Source organism: Salvelinus alpinus, chromosome 11, assembly GCF_045679555.1.
Source record: "Salvelinus alpinus chromosome 11, SLU_Salpinus.1, whole genome shotgun sequence".
In the NCBI taxonomy this organism is placed as follows: domain Eukaryota; kingdom Metazoa; phylum Chordata; class Actinopteri; order Salmoniformes; family Salmonidae; genus Salvelinus; species Salvelinus alpinus.
In genome coordinates this window covers 73,208,094-73,224,502 of record NC_092096.1, presented here as the reverse complement: position 1 = coordinate 73,224,502, position 16,409 = coordinate 73,208,094, and the positions used below count along the sequence as shown (strand labels likewise).

The 16,409-nt window shown below is 42.2% G+C and overlaps 1 protein-coding gene across 3 annotated transcripts; it reads left to right on the top strand.

Moving 5' to 3' along the window:
- The first annotated feature begins 780 nt into the window (after positions 1–780).
- Positions 781–5,247, top strand: LOC139534774 (putative nuclease HARBI1). Of its 3 annotated transcripts, none has more exons than XM_071334208.1 (11): positions 781–1,874; positions 2,200–2,270; positions 2,358–2,534; positions 2,625–2,686; positions 2,769–2,855; positions 2,943–2,984; positions 3,053–3,226; positions 3,306–3,341; positions 3,440–3,994; positions 4,276–4,387; positions 4,482–5,247. In XM_071334208.1, exons 1-8 carry the CDS (start codon positions 1,717–1,719, stop codon positions 3,339–3,341), a joined length of 807 nt encoding a protein of 268 aa, XP_071190309.1. In that variant the 5' UTR covers positions 781–1,716; the 3' UTR covers positions 3,440–3,994; positions 4,276–4,387; positions 4,482–5,247. The 3 variants fall into 3 exon arrangements, with proteins under 3 accessions (XP_071190309.1, XP_071190308.1, XP_071190307.1); XM_071334207.1 differs by adding an exon at positions 4,064–4,179 and having other exon boundaries at positions 2,943–3,226; XM_071334206.1 differs by adding an exon at positions 4,064–4,179 and having other exon boundaries at positions 2,769–3,226.
- The last annotated feature ends 11,162 nt before the right edge of the window (positions 5,248–16,409 follow it).

Below are 16,409 nucleotides of genomic sequence, written 5' to 3'. Positions count from 1 at the left end.
TATGCAGGTTTAAAAAAATATATACTTGTGTATTGGTTTTAAGAAAGGCATTGATGTTTGTGGTTATGTACACATTGGTGCAACGACAGTGCTTTTTACACAAATGCGCTTGTTAAATCACCCTTTTGGCGAAGTTGGCTGTGATTCGCTGATAAATTAACAGGTACCGCATCGATTTATATGCAACGCAGGACAAGCTAGTTAACCTAGTAATATCATCAACCATGTGTTGTTAACTAGTGATTATGTGAAGATTGATTATAAATACATAACGTTACCAATTAGTTTACCCTCACCAGATGGACTATAAATACATAACGTTACCAATTAGTTTACCCTGACCAGATGGATTATAAATACATAACGTTACCCTGACCAGATGGATTATAAATACATAACGTTACTAATTAGTTTACCCTGACCAGATGGATTATAAATACATAACGTTACCAATTAGTTTACCCTGACCAGATGGACTATAAATACATAATGTTACCAATTAGTTTACCCTGACCAGATGGACTATAAATACATAACGTTACCAATTAGTTTACCCTGACCAGATGGATTATAAATACATAACGTTACCAATTAGTTTACCCTGACCAGATGGATTATAAATACATAACGTTACCAATTAGTTTACCCTGACCAGATGGATTATAAATACATAACGTTACCAATTAGTTTACCCTGACCAGATGGTCTATAAATACATAACGTTACCAATTAGTTTACTCTGACCAGATGGACTATAAATACATAACATTACCAATTAGTTTACCCTGACCAGATGGACTATAAATACATAACGTTACTAATTAGTTTACCCTGACCAGATGGATTATAAATACATAACGTTACCAATTAGTTTACCCTGACCAGATGGACTATAAATACATAACGTTACCAATTAGTTTACCCTGACCAGATGGATTATAAATACATAACATTACCAATTAGTTAACCCTGACCAGATGGACTATAAATACATAACGTTACCAATTAGTTTAGCCTGACCAGATGGACTATAAATACATAACGTTACCAATTAGTTTACCCTGACCAGATGGACTATAAATACATAACGTTACCAATTAGTTTACCCTGACCAGATGGACTATAAATACATAACGTTACCAATTAGTTTACCCTGACCAGATGGACTATAAATACATAACGTTACCCTGACCAGATGGACTATAAATACATAACGTTACCAATTAGTTTACCCTGACCAGATGGACTATAAATACATAACGTTACCCTGACCAGATGGACTATAAATACATAACGTTACCAATTAGTTTACCCTGACCAGATGGACTATACATACATAACGTTACCAATTAGTTTACCCTGACCAGATGGACTATAAATACATAACGTTACTCTGACCAGATGGACTATAAATACATAACGTTACCAATTAGTTTACCCTGACCAGATGGACTATACATACATAACGTTACCAATTAGTTTACCCTGACCAGGGGCCTGTTGCACAAAAGTAGAATTAAGACATCCGGGATAAATGACTCAGCTGAGCTCAATGAAGCCAAAACATGTGCGTCCAGGCTTAATTGGTTGCACAAAGACCAAGCCAGGATGAGCAGACACGGATTCATTAAGCCAGGTGAAACCAATCCTGGATAGGTGCGCGCTCACGGCTCACTCAAATAGACCCGCCACAGATCACAGATTAACTGATTTACCATGGCAACTAGAGCCGCGTACTTTTCCCCGTCGGAAGCACAAATCCTCATGGAGGCATACGAGGAGGTAAAAGATATAATTAAGAAGAAAGGCAACACCGCCACAGTGATAAAGCAAAGAGAAAAAGCGTGGCAAAGTATTGCAGACCGCCTGAATGCGTAAGTAGTGCACAATTACACACTCACCGCTCCGCTGAAACATCACAATTACAATTCAAATATTTAATTCACATCTCCAAAAATGCAGTTGTACTGTAATTGTGAAACGGTTAAATTTTTAATTGAAATGCACTGCAGATATGAGTGAAATTGTGTAAAGTAACTCCATCACACTGTATAAAGCTATGATAAATTTTTGGATATTTTTACTGAAAACAAGACAAAAATACCAAGTAATTTTTTGCAGTGTGACTCCATTAAATGTGTGTGTGTGTGTGTGTGTGTGTGTGTGTGTGTGTGTGTGTGTGTGTGTGTGTGTGTGTAGATTAAACATGAACGGGCCAAAACGGACATGGCAGCAGGTCAAAATCAAATACAAGAACATTCTGCAGAATGGTATGGTCCCTGACTAATATTTAACAAAGCACAAGCATATATTGTACCCAGAAGGTGCCTGCTCACACATTGTCTGTACTGTTTTAGCAGTGAAAAAGAATACCCACAGACAAGGCATGGGTGGTGGGTCACCAAAGGCTGACCTTACCCCAGCAGAGGACATGGCCTTGGAGCTAAATAAAGGCAGGCCCGTCTTAGAGGGGATCCCTGGGGGGAAAGAGACGAGCATAGGTTCCTCCCAAGATGCCACCCGCTTCATTCAAGGTATGTCCTTCCATCTCTACATGGGATACAACCACATTCATATTGAATCAATTTGGACTGTCTGACTTTGGTTTACCTATTGCCTTGCAGTGTCTGGCAGCACTGTGTTCCTGTTAGAGCCACCAGCACAAGCACCAGACGATGCTGATCCAGTGAGTACTCCATCAAAGGCATACTGTAGGCCTGGCATGTCTTGTCTACTAGCTTCAATATGAATCCGATTAAATGTGATAGGGTGAAGGCCCCAGTGCAGCAGCAACAGCACATGATGGAGACGATGATGAGGAGGAGACCATCTCTCTGGATTCCAGAAGGCATGAGGTATCATGTTAAGACTGTGAAAGTACTATTTACTCTACAATGGTGAGGAGTCCTCATCAAAATCAAAAAATCTAATTTATTTTACAGGACCCAGATGCTATACAGTGGGAAAACCAGCCTGGCAACATAGTGCGTATTAATAAAAGGACACCACATCCTGCCAAATTCCAGCTGCGCTAATTGTATTGTGTTCACAGAGCTCACAAGCTATCAGAAAGTTGTATGGCAACCACCTCCGGCGCCAAATAGAACTGGCAGACATAGACATTCAGTACAAGAAGAAAAAGATGGAAAATCTTGCACTGGAGTCCGAAATAAAAAAGAGGACAATTAGGAAACTGGACCTTGAAATAAAAAAACTTGAGAGGGAGGTGAGATATGCCTTCAATGTACACTGTATGCTAACTGTAACACAAATGTATTATTCATTATTTTTCTTTCCTCCCCCAGCTCCAAGAAGATGACACAGCTCAAAATAAAAATTAGGTATATTCTCGTAAAGTCAAGTGAGCCATGACATATGAGCTCTTATTGTGAGCACACAGGACGGTGGCATCTTTCTAAGGTTTTTTTTATTTTCCCAGCAATCAGTACAACCAAGTCATCGTTATAAGGCATCGCCCTCTTTTGCCCACCCCCCCAGCACCAGGTGTGGCCACTAGCCTATATGAAGGCCCAAAATTGTGTGTTCCTTTCTGCTCTGACAATGGCATGCCCATTCGTGCGAGATGTGGTGGATGAAGAAGCACTTGTGCTGAGGAGAGCCTTCAGGCGAGAAAGGGTCTTCAGGGACCGGTTGGACCCACTGGCCTTCCCTGATGACCATCTATATGAAAGATACAGGTTTTCTGCAGATGGCATCAGGTATCTATGCAGACTACTGGGTCCCAGGATTAAGCACCGCACTGCACGGAGCCATGCACTGAGTGTGGAGCAAATGGTTTGTGTGGCCTTGCGCTTTTTTGCTAGTGGAGCCTTCCTGTACTCAGTGGGGGATGCAGAACAGCTGAACAAGCCCACAATTTGCCGCACAATAAGGAGTGTGTGTCTGGCTATCAAAGCATTAGCAGATGTCTTCATCTCCTTCCCTGGCCACAGAAGACTCTGTGACATCAAAGAGGAGTTCTATAGGATTGCAGGTAAGAGGATCTACAAATTACAGGACAACTGTTAACACATAGTAGGATACTCATTACTTTGTGTGACAGGTTTCCCCAATGTCATTGGTGCAGTGGACTGCACACACATAAGGATAAAAGCCCCCTCAGGTGCCCATGAGGCCGATTTTGTGAATAGGAAATCCTTTCACAGCATTAATGTTCAGGTGAACATAACTTTTTGATATTGTCCATTGACGAACACTCTGCATTGCCAGTGATGTGCATTGATTGGTGTAATATTCCTCATCTTATGATTTCAGATGGTCTGCAATGCTGACTGTGTGATCAGCAATGTTGTGGCAAAATGGCCTGGCTCAGTCCATGACTCCAGAATCTTTCGGGCCTCTGAAATCTATCAGTGCCTATCACAAGGTAAGCCACACAACCCCTATTTATAACCATCATGGCTGTGTCAAGAATATCACTGTGTTTATGAGGTAGTAATGATGAGATTTTGTGTTGACAGGTGAATTCTCTGGTGTGTTGCTGGGAGACAGGGGGTATGGCTGCCAGCCTTTTCTCCTGACACCTTTCACAGACCCCCAGGAAGCACAGCAGGCCTACAACCATGCCCATGCCAGGACCAGGGCCAGAGTTGAAATGACCTTTGGCCTCCTGAAGGCACGCCTTCACAAATTAAGGGTCAGCCCTGTTAGGGCATGTGATATTACTGTGGCTTGTGCTGTCCTCCACAATGTGGCCTGCCTGAGGAAGGAGAGGGCCCCCAGAGTGCCACCAGCCATGGACTGGGACAATCTGGCAATCTTCCCTGATGACGACAGTGGTCGGCTGCTGAGGGACCAATATGTGTTGAATTATTTTAGTTAGTATGTGTGCTTTCAATTTTGGTTAAATATGTCCTGCGGTGGCAGAGGAATTTGGGTTTTTTTGGGTTCGTTTTTTGACGAATTTGGCCTCTTATGATGTTTGTGCGGTATACTGTGTGTAATACAAGGCTGCAGGGAGGCTACTGCATCCATTCATTTGTCTGTTCAGTTGATGTGTATGGATTTGTCCTGCATTTATTTTAGTGTGCAGACATGCAGGGTGTGTTATATACAGACCTTTGAATGTGTATGTATCATTTTGTATAATATGCTTGGATTCTGTGCTTTCCATCTTGTAGAGTCACTGTGACTTCAGTTTCGAAAGGAGCTGATGGTTTACCTGCTTTGTTTTGTCCTTATTCAATAAAGGAACATAATGTTACACATTGTGTTTTTATATTCATATGGAATGTGTATTTGTTCATATGACAGAGTACTAGGGCCACACTGAAGAAAAAGGATAAAGTCATAAATTTATGAGGCTGGTTCTTTCTGCAGAAAAGCTACATATTGTTTTTACAGTTTTGATACTTATGACAATGTGATACTTAATATTCTGGCACATCAGCATGTCTTTGTTTATGAAACCATACTGAAGTACAATTTCACGAAATGCCCCACATCTGTCATTTTAACAACTGTCCTCCTTTAAAACAACTGGTTACAATATTATGACTTGTGTTTTTTCCCCCTCTGTGGCCCTAATATTCTATCATTTTATATATAGCCTTATAGTCTATGGGAAACTGTAAATTATCTAATGATAGCAACATCATCTAAAAATCATTTTTTATCCAAAATCATTGAAATTAATGATCACAAACGTTTAAATAATAACAGTGGGTCTAGTTATATGTGATAACAATGTATAGTGAGCAGTGAAATAACTATTGGTTTCCATTTGTGGTGACTGCTGACTGACATTAGGGATGAGATTAAATAGATCCTGGAATTTAGCCTGGTCTGGAGCAGGCTAGCTCCACAGAATAAATCTCCATGGTAATTTATACCATAACATATCCTCCTGCCCCCTATCCATCTTTAGTGCAACCGGATTACGGATCAATTGAGCCAGGATCACCAAGATATCCTGGCTTAATCCCTTATCCTAGTTTTGTGCAACAGGCCCCAGATGGACTATAAATACATAACGTTACCCTGACCAGATGGACTATAAATACATAACGTTACCAATTAGTTTACCCTGACCAGATGGACTATAAATACATAACGTTACCAATTAGTTTACCCTGACCAGATGGACTATAAATACATAACGTTACCAATTAGTTTACCCTGACCAGATGGACTATAAATACATAACGTTACCAATTAGTTTACCCTGACCAGATGGACTATAAATACATAACGTTACCCTGACCAGATGGATTATAAATACATAACGTTACCAATTAGTTTACCCTGACCAGATGGTCTATAAATACATAACGTTACCAATTAGTTTACCTTGACCAGATGGACTATAAATACATAACGTTACCCTGACCAGATGGATTATAAATACATAACGTTACCAATTAGTTTACCCTGACCAGATGGACTATAAATACATAACGTTACCAATTAGTTTACCCTGACCAGATGGACTATAAATACATAACGTTACCAATTAGTTTACCCTGACCAGATGGACTATAAATACATAACGTTACCAATTAGTTTACCCTGACCAGATGGACTATAAATACATAACGTTACCAATTAGTTTACCCTGACCAGATGGACTATAAATACATAACGTTACCAATTAGTTTACCCTGACCAGATGGACTATAAATACATAACGTTACCAATTAGTTTACCCTGACCAGATGGACTACAAATACATAACGTTACCAATTAGTTTACCCTGACCAGATGGACTATAAATACATAACGTTACTCTGACCAGATGGATTATAAATACATAACGTTACTAATTAGTTTACCCTGTTGTTGCTTGTGTCTGTAAGAATTTTTTGAAGATAAATACACAATGCGGAGGACTAAAGGTCAAGAGGACTAAAAGTCAAGAGGACTAAAGGTCAAGAGGACTAAAAGTCAAGAGGACTAAAGGTCAAAGGGACTAAAGGTCAAAGGGACTAAAGGTCAAGAGGACTAAAGGTCAAGAGGACTAAAGGTCAAGAGGACTAAAAGTCAAAGGGACTAAAGGTCAAATGGACTAAAGGTCAAATGGACTAAAGGTCAAAGGGACTAAAGGTCAAGAGGACTAAAAGTCAAGGGGACTAAAGGTCAAGAGGACTAAAGGTCAAAGGGACTAAAAGTAAAATGGACTAAAGGTCAAAGGGACTAAAGGTCAAGAGGACTAAAGGTCAATAGTGTTTGTTTAGTAATAGGGGATTAATGATCAATGTGAAGTGTTTGTTCTGTAATAGGGGATTAACGATCAATGGAAGTAGTGTTTTTCAGTAATAGGGTATTAATGATCAATGTGAAGTGTTTGTTCTGTAATAGGGGATTAATGATCAATGGATCAGAGACATGTGAGGAATTTGTCTATACAGTGGGCCTGAAATAGGATACTTGTTATTTAGCCATTGGCCCAGTTTTATTGCAAGGAATTTTAATTGGTCAACCACAGGCTGGGGCTGGGTTCTAAAACTAGATCCTGTCCCTTTGTTCTGGGGAGATAATCACTGAGGAGAGAATCACTGGAGAAAACATCTACCTCCAAGCAAATCTATGATTTGTCCTCTTTGAATAAACCTGTTTTTCTCCCCCTGGTTTGCTCTGGGGTCTGTGTTATTGAAGAGTAACATAAACTGTTAACATGTCTGTCTTGGAGTGTTATCATTTTTGCAAAATATATACCGGAGGAAAGTGGAAAGCCGACTTGAGACGCGTGAAAAAATTGCGCCGCGTCAACCTCTCTCTTTAATCTAACTTTGAATGGATGATGCGATTGAAGCTATCAAATCATTATGAATTGGTTTCGACATCCTAGAGAAGACAGTAGAACGTTCTATATGTTCAGCAAGTAAAGCATTGTAACGTGACCTCTGCAAGCTCCTTGTAGTTGCCCTTGTTAGAGGAACTTCCCCTCTCGTCATGTCCTCTAAAAGCCAGTTCTTTCAGGCCCAAAAACACAGTGGCGTTGAGAAGCAGTAGTTGCCCTTGTTAGAGGAACGTCCCCTCTCGTCGTGTCCTCTAAAAGCCAGTTCTTTCAGGCCCAAAAACACAGTGGCGTTGAGAAGCAGTAGTTGCCCTTGTTAGAGGAACGTCCCCTCTCGTCGTGTCCTCTAAAAGCCAGTTCTTTCAGGCCCAAAAACACAGTGGCGTTGAGAAGCAGTTTGAGAACATCCCAGTTTCTTTTTACTTCCTCGTTGTGTTGAGCAGTTTGAGTTCGCGGACCTTCGTCATGATCGATGCGGCTTTTTCCCCAGAAGCTTGAACCTGATGTGGGCATTTATACGCTCCCTGCTTTTGTTTTGCCGTTTAGCTGAACGATCGATGTTCAGGTCAATGTGCCCCTCTTTCGCAGAAAGCTCAGCCTTTCCAAATAGCAAGCAAGGCCAGCAATACAGGCGGCTTGATGAAAGGCTCCCTGTTAACCAACTATACTATTGATACCAGGTGGTGTTGATGAAAGGCTCCCTGTTAACCAGCTATACTTTTGATACCAGGTGGTATTGATGAAAGACTCCCTGTTAACCAGCTATACTATTGATACCAGGTGGTGTTGATGAAAGGCTCCCTGTTAACCAGCTATACTTTTGATACCAGGTGGTGTTGATGAAAGACTCCCTGTTAACCAGCTATACTATTGATACCAGGTGATGTTGATGAAAGACTCCCTGTTAACCAGCTATACTTTTGATACCAGGTGGTGTTGATGAAAGACTCCCTGTTAACCAGCTATACTATTGATACCAGGTGATGTTGATGAAAGACTCCCTGTTAACCAGCTATACTATTGATACCAGGTGGTGTTGATGAAAGACTCCCTGTTAACCAGCTATACCGTTTGATACCAGGTGGTATTGATGAAAGGCTCCCTGTTAACCAGCTATACGTTTGATACCAGGTGGTGTTGATGAAAGGCTCCCTGTTAACCAGCTATACGTTTGATACCAGGTGGTGTTGATGAAAGGCTCCCTGTTAACCAGCTGTACCTTTTGATACCAGGTGGTGTTGATGAAAGTCTCCCTGTTAACCAGCTATACCTTTTGATACCAGGTGGTATTGATGAAAGGCTCCCTGTTAACCAGCTATACTTTTGATACCAGGTGGTGTTGATGAAAGGCTCCCTGTTAACCAGCTATACTTTTGATACCAGGTGGTATTGATGAAAGACTCCCTGTTAACCAGCTATACTATTGATACCAGGTGGTGTTGATGAAAGGCTCCCTGTTAACCAGCTATACTTTTGATACCAGGTGGTGTTGATGAAAGGCTCCCTGTTAACCAGCTATACTTTTGATACCAGGTGGTATTGATGAAAGACTCCCTGTTAACCAGCTATACTATTGATACCAGGTGATGTTGATGAAAGACTCCCTGTTAACCAGCTATACTATTGATACCAGGTGGTGTTGATGAAAGGCTCCCTGTTAACCAGCTATACTTTGATACCAGGTGGTGTTGATGAAAGACTCCCTGTTAACCAGCTATACCGTTTGATACCAGGTGGTATTGATGAAAGGCTCCCTGTTAACCAGCTATACGTTTGATACCAGGTGGTGTTGATGAAAGGCTCCCTGTTAACCAGCTATACGTTTGATACCAGGTGGTGTTGATGAAAGGCTCCCTGTTAACCAGCTGTACCTTTTGATACCAGGTGGTGTTGATGAAAGTCTCCCTGTTAACCAGCTATACCTTTTGATACCAGGTGGTATTGATGAAAGGCTCCCTGTTAACCAGCTGTACCTTTTGATACCAGGTGGTATTGATGAAAGACTCCCTGTTAACCAGCTATACCTTTTGATACCAGGTGGTGTTGAACGCCCTCCCCTTTTCATCCTTCTTTATGAAACTGATCTCAGGCAGAGGACGACCCTCGGTTTTAATTCACACCTTTTCCGTGTACCCCAGAGACTGAAAGGGGTTCTTCAACAAAAAGTCCACAACATTTTCAGTAGTGTTGGCAGCGAAAGGTGCACACTCGAGCTAGTAGCTAGCTAGCCACTGCTACTTGCTACTGAAATTAGTGACATTTATTTCAATTTGCCTTACTAACGGGACACAAAAATAAAGTTCTCAAACAAAGAAAACTATTTATAATCTACCTCCTCCATGTCCTGTAATTTGAAGAAACAAATTTGAATTTAATATTATCAAAAAAATGCTCAACTATCACTTTTCAATCTCTCCAATAATGTCACCAACTCACCAAGCTTCTCAACACATAGAACCCCCCCATAATGCTCTGCGGCACAACCCCAATGCTACACACTAGGTTCATTCTCTGATCCTAATTATATGATTGGATGGACAACATGTTAGTTCACTACTGAGGTCGTACTCTGTAAGTTGTCATAATTACCATGTAGGTCTATGGAAGGGGTTGAGAACCATGAGCCTCCTAGGTTTTGTATTGAAGTCAATGTACCTAGAGGAGGATGGAAGCTAGCTGTCCTCCAGCTACACCATGGTGCTACTCTACAGAGTGCTGTTGAGGCTACTGTAGACCTTCATTGCAAAACTGTGTTTGAATCAATTATTTGGTGACATATCAATATATGTAGCATAGTTTTATCTGAAAATTATAACTGGCTCGGAGGAGCCTCTACTGCAGTATACCCAGAATGCACCGCGTGGCCCATTGACAACGTACGGTCAACGTTTCTCATCTCCTCAAAGTATCTCCGGCGGGGCAGCCATGGTGGTTTCCACTTTGGTCTTGTGACATCCGTATCCCATTGAAATTAAAATAAAAAGGGTAAGGGTTATAGAGGGCGATGCGCGTGGTGGCAGAACAAGGGGGCGTTCTCATAGAACACATGCCAAAAGGCCTCTATGAGTGCATTTCACACTACTACTTTAGGATTATAATTGGATTTTAAGGCTTGTATGAATGTCCTGCTTAATATAATGTTTGTCATCATCAATCAACTGCATAATACTTAAACACTTCAACTTCAACCAGTAAAATGGCTCTTTGTCTAGCTTTTGCTACTGTCTCCTCTGGATAGAACCCTCTGTCACCCAACCTTATCTGGATAGAACCCTCCGTCACCCAACTGATCTGGATAGAACCCTCCTTCACCCAACTGATCTGGATAGAACCCTCCTTCACCCAACCTTATCTAGATAGAACCCTCCGTCACCCAACTGATCTGGATAGAACCCTCCTTCACCCAACTGATCTGGATAGAACCCTCCTTCACCCAACTGATCTGGATAGAACCCTCCTTCACCCAACTGATCTGGATAGAACCCTCCTTCACCCAACTGATCTGGATAGAACCCTCCTTCACCCAACTGATCTGGATAGAACCATCCTTCACCCAACCTTATCTGGATAGAACCCTCCGTCACCCAACTATTCTGGATAGAACCCTCCTTCACCCAACTGATCTGGATAGAACCCTCCTTCACCCAACTGATCTGGATAGAACCTTCCGTCACCCAACCTTATCTGGATAGAACCCTCCTTCACCCAACTGATCTGGATAGAACCCTCCTTCACCCAACTTATCTGGATAGAACCCTCCTTCACCCAACCTTATCTGGATAGAACCCTCCTTCACCCAACTGATCTGGATAGAACCCTCCTTCACCCAACCTTATCTGGATAGAACCCTCCTTCACCCAACTGATCTGGATAGAACCCTCCGTCACCCAACTGATCTGGATAGAACCCTCCGTCACCCAACTGATCTGGATAGAACCCTCCGTCACCCAACTGATCTGGATAGAACCCTCCGTCACCCAACTGATCTGAATAGAACCCTCTATTCACCCAACTGATCTGGATAGAACCCTCCGTCACCCAACTGATCTGGATAGAACCGGAGTACCAGTACCGAGTCAATGGGTAACGTTAACTTGGCTAAATACACGGGGTACCAGTACTGAGCCAATGGGTAACGTTAACTTGGCTAAATACATGGGGTACCAGAACCGAGCCAATGGGTAACGTTAACTTGGCTAAATACACGGGGTACCAGTACTGAGCCAATGAGCAGGGGTACCAGGTATTGAGATAGATATGTACATACAGGGCATTCGGAAAGTATTCAGACCCCTTCCCTTTTTCCACATTTTGTTACATCACAGCCTTATTCTAAAATTGATTTGAAAAAATCCTCATCAAACTATACACAATGCCCCATAATGACATCACAATGCCCCATAATGACTTCACAATGCCCCATAATGACATCACAATGCACCATAATGACATCACAATGCCCCATAATGACAAAGAGAAAATACATTTGCAAAAATGTCTGTTACAATAAAAAAAGAGAAATACCTTATTTACGTAAGTATTCAGACTCTTTGCTATGAGACTCGAAATTGAGCTCAGGTGCATCCTGTTTCCATTGATCATCCTTGAGATGTTTCTACAACTTGATTGGACATTATTTGGAAAGGCACCCACCTGTCTATATAAGGTCCCACAGTTGACAGTGCACGTCAGAGCAAAAATCAAGACATGAGATCAAAGGAATTGTCCGTAGAGCTCCGAAACAGGATTGTGTTGAGGCACAGATCTGGGGAAGGGTACCAAAAAATGTCTGCAACATTGAAGGTCCCCAAGAACACAGTGGCCTCCATCATTCTGAAATGGAAGAAGTTTGGAACCACCAAGACGCTTCCTAGAGCTGGCCGCTCGACCAAACTGAGCAATGGAGGGAGAAGGGCCTTGGTCAGGGAGGTGACCAAGAACCTGATGGTCACTCTGACAGCTCCAGTTCCTCTGTGGAGGTGGGAGAACCTTCCAGAAGGACAACCATCTCTGCAGCACTCCACCAATCAGGCCTTAATGGTAGAGTGGCCAGACTGAAGTCACTCCTCAGTAAAAAGGCACATGACAGCCCGCTGGGAGTTTGCCAATAGGCACCTAAAGACTCTCAGACCATGCGAAACAAGATTCTCTGGTCTGATGAAACCAAGATTGAACTTTTTGGCCTCAATGCCAAGCGTCACGTCTGGAGGAAACCTGGCACCACCCCTACGGTGAAGCATGGTGGTGGCAGCATCATGCTGTGGGGAAGTTTTTCAGCGGCAGGATCGAGGGAAAGATGAACGGAGCAAACCCGATGGAACATCTCTGAAGGGAGAGTAAACAGGATGGTGATGAAGTCCAGGTGTGCGTAACGATGGGGAGTAGGTGTGCTTAATGATGGTTGCCAGAACCGGTGGTTAGTAGACCGGCGACGTCGAGCGCCGGAGGAAAGAAGCAGGAGTAGACGTGACACGTGCCACGTCACCGACTGACAGTTTGCTATAACATATGATGTGGTGAACTGATATGTAAAATACCTATCCAGGTCCATTTTGTGTTATAATCGTACTTCTCTACATATTCACAAACACATGTGTACACACACACACCACCCACACACACACACACACAGATTATTTCAAACTTTTTTATTACTCGACACATGGAGGAATCACAACGTTAATATACAAACGTTTTGGAACCTTTCAAAAACCAAAACACGTTATTATCCATGCGACAGACAGTTTAGAGAAGGTTAAAGGTCAGCCCAGTGTTGAAGAATGGTCTGGAGTTTAGAGAGAGGTGAGGCAATAAAGATCCATAATGGCTTATTCAATGAAAAGGTTCCCAGACAGTTTAGAGAGGAGGGGCTTATTCAACGAAAAGGGTCCCAGACAGTTTAGTGAGGAGGGGCTTATTCAATGAAAAGGGTTCCAGACAGTTTAGAGAGGAGGGGGTTATTCAATAAAAAGGGTCCCAGACAGTTTAGAGAGGAGGAGCTTATTCAATGAAAAGGGTCCCAGACAGTTTAGTGAGGAGGGGCTTATTCAACGAAAAGGGTTCCAGACAGTTTAGTGAGGAGGGGCTTATTCAACGAAAAGGGTTCCAGACAGTTTAGTGAGGAGGGGGTTATTCAATGAAAAGGGTTCCAGACAGTTTAGAGAGGAGGGGCTTATTCAATGAAAAGGGTCCCAGACAGTTTAGAGAGGAGGAGCTTATTCAATGAAAAGGGTCCCAGACAGTTTAGAGAGGAGGGGGTTATTCAACGAAAAGGGTTCCAGACAGTTTAGAGAGGAGGAGCTTATTCAATGAAAAGGGTTCCAGACAGTTTAGAGAGGAGGAGCTTATTCAACGAAAAGGGTCCCAGACAGTTTAGAGAGGAGGGGCTTATTCAATGAAAAGGGTCCCAGACAGTTTAGAGAGGAGGGGCTTATTCAACGAAAAGGGTTCCAGACAGTTTAGAGAGGAGGAGCTTATTCAACGAAAAGGGTCCCAGACAGTTTAGAGAGGAGGGGCTTATTCAATGAAAAGGGTCCCAGACAGTTTAGAGAGGAGGGGCTTATTCAACGAAAAGGGTCCCAGACAGTTTAGTGAGGAGGGGCTTATTCAATGAAAAGGGTCCCAGACAGTTTAGTGAGGAGGGGCTTATTCAATGAAAAGGGTCCCAGACAGTTTAGAGAGGAGGGGCTTATTCAACGAAAAGGGTCCCAGACAGTTTAGTGAGGAGGGGCTTATTCAATGAAAAGGGTCCCAAAGGGCACCCTATTATTCCCTATATAGTGTACTACTTTCAAAGTAATACACTATATAATGCACTATATGCAAAATTCAAAAATAGTGCACGATATAGGGAATAGGGTGCTGTTTGGGATGGAAACAAAATGTTTCTGGAATATTATGTGATGACTCCTGACAGCTCTGTAGTTGCACTCCTCTTGGAACGTGAGGAAATGAGCGGAACCTTCTAGAGTTCTTAAAGTTCTGTTCCTTTGCCAGTCAGTTAGTTGTGGTCTAACAATACTTGTCTTCAGAGTTCCAAAAAAGAACCCTTGTTATAATCCATGATAACATCATCCATGGTTAAGTTAAATGATGGTCCAACGGTTCGCCCTGGTTTCATACCTGGTATTGCCCTGGTTTCATACCTGGTATTGCCCTGGTTTCATACCTGGTATTGTCCTGGTTTTAGACCTGGTATTGTCCTGGTTTTAGACCTGGTATTGTCCTGGTTTTAGACCTGGTTTTGTCCTGGTTTTAGACCTGGTATTGTCCTGGTTTTAGACCTGGTATTGTCCTGATTTTAGACCTGGTATTGTCCTGGTTTTAGACCTGGTATTGTCCTGGTTTGAGACCTGGTATTGTCCTGGTTTCATACCTGGTATTGTCCTGGTTTTAGACCTGGTATTGTCCTGGTTTTAGACCTGGTATTGTCCTGGTTTTAGACCTGGTTTTGTCCTGGTTTTAGACCTGGTATTGTCCTGGTTTTAGACCTGGTATTGTCCTGGTTTTAGACCTGGTATTGTCCTGGTTTTAGACCTGGTATTGTCCTGGTTTGAGACCTGGTTTTGTCCTGGTTTTAGACCTGGTATTGTCCTGGTTTGAGACCTGGTATTGTCCTGGTTTTAGACCGGGTATTGTCCTGGTTTGAGACCTGGTAATATCCTGGTTGTAGACCTGGTATTGTCCTGGTTTTAGATCTGGTTAAAGGTCAGCCCAGTGTTGAAGAACGGTCTGGAGTTTAGAGAGAGGTGAGGCAATAAAGATCCATAGTTTCACATAGGGAGAAGTCCTGGAAGTATAGTAGTAGTGTAGTCCACTGTAGTATAGTATTAGTGTAGTCTACTGTAGTATAGTAGTAGTGTAGTCCACTGTAGTAGTGTAGTCTACTGTAGTATAGTAGTAGTGTAGCCCACTGTAGTATAGTATTAGTGTAGTCTACTGTAGTATAGTAGTAGTGTAGTCCACTGTAGTATAGTGGTAGTGTAGTCCACTGTAGTATAGTAGTAGTGTAGTCCACTGTAGTAGTGTAGTCCACTGTAGTATAGTAGTAGTGTAGTCCACTGTAGTATAGTAGTAGTGTAGTCTACTGTAGTATAGTAGTAGTGTAGTCCACTGTAGTATAGTAGTAGTGTAGTCCACTGTAGTATAGTAGTAGTGTAGTCCACTGTAGTATAGTAGTAGTGTAGTCCACTGTAGTATAGTGGTAGTGTAGTCCACTGTAGTATAGTAGTAGTGTAGTCCACTGTAGTAGTGTAGTCCGCTGTAGTATAGTAGTAGTGTAGTCCACTGTAGTAGTGTAGTCCACTGTAGTATAGTGGTAGTGTAGTCCACTGTAGTATAGTAGTAGTGTAGTCCACTGTAGTAGTGTAGTCCGCTGTAGTATAGTAGTAGTGTTGTCCGCTGTAGTATAGTAGTAGTGTAGTCCACTGTAGTAGTGTAGTCCACTGTAGTATAGTAGTAGTGTAGTCCACTGTAGTATAGTGGTAGTGTAGTCCACTGTAGTATAGTAGTAGTGTAGTCCACTGTAGTATAGTGGTAGTGTAGTCCACTGTAGTATAGTAGTAGTGTAGTCCACTGTAGTATAGTAGTAGTGTAGTCCACTGTAGTATAGTAGTAGTGTAGTCCACTGTAGTATAGTGGTAGTGTAGTCCAC

Excerpts from the sequence above, each read along its gene's own strand:
- LOC139534774 (XM_071334207.1), top strand. The coding sequence starts at position 3,523 with ATGAAGGCCCAAAATTGTGTGTTCCTTTCTGCTCTGACAATGGCATGC. Across the intron at positions 4,180-4,275 it reads TTCACAGCATTAATGTTCAG|ATGGTCTGCAATGCTGACTG; the intron begins GTGAACATAACT and ends TTATGATTTCAG. Across the intron at positions 4,388-4,481 it reads CTATCAGTGCCTATCACAAG|GTGAATTCTCTGGTGTGTTG; the intron begins GTAAGCCACACA and ends TTGTGTTGACAG.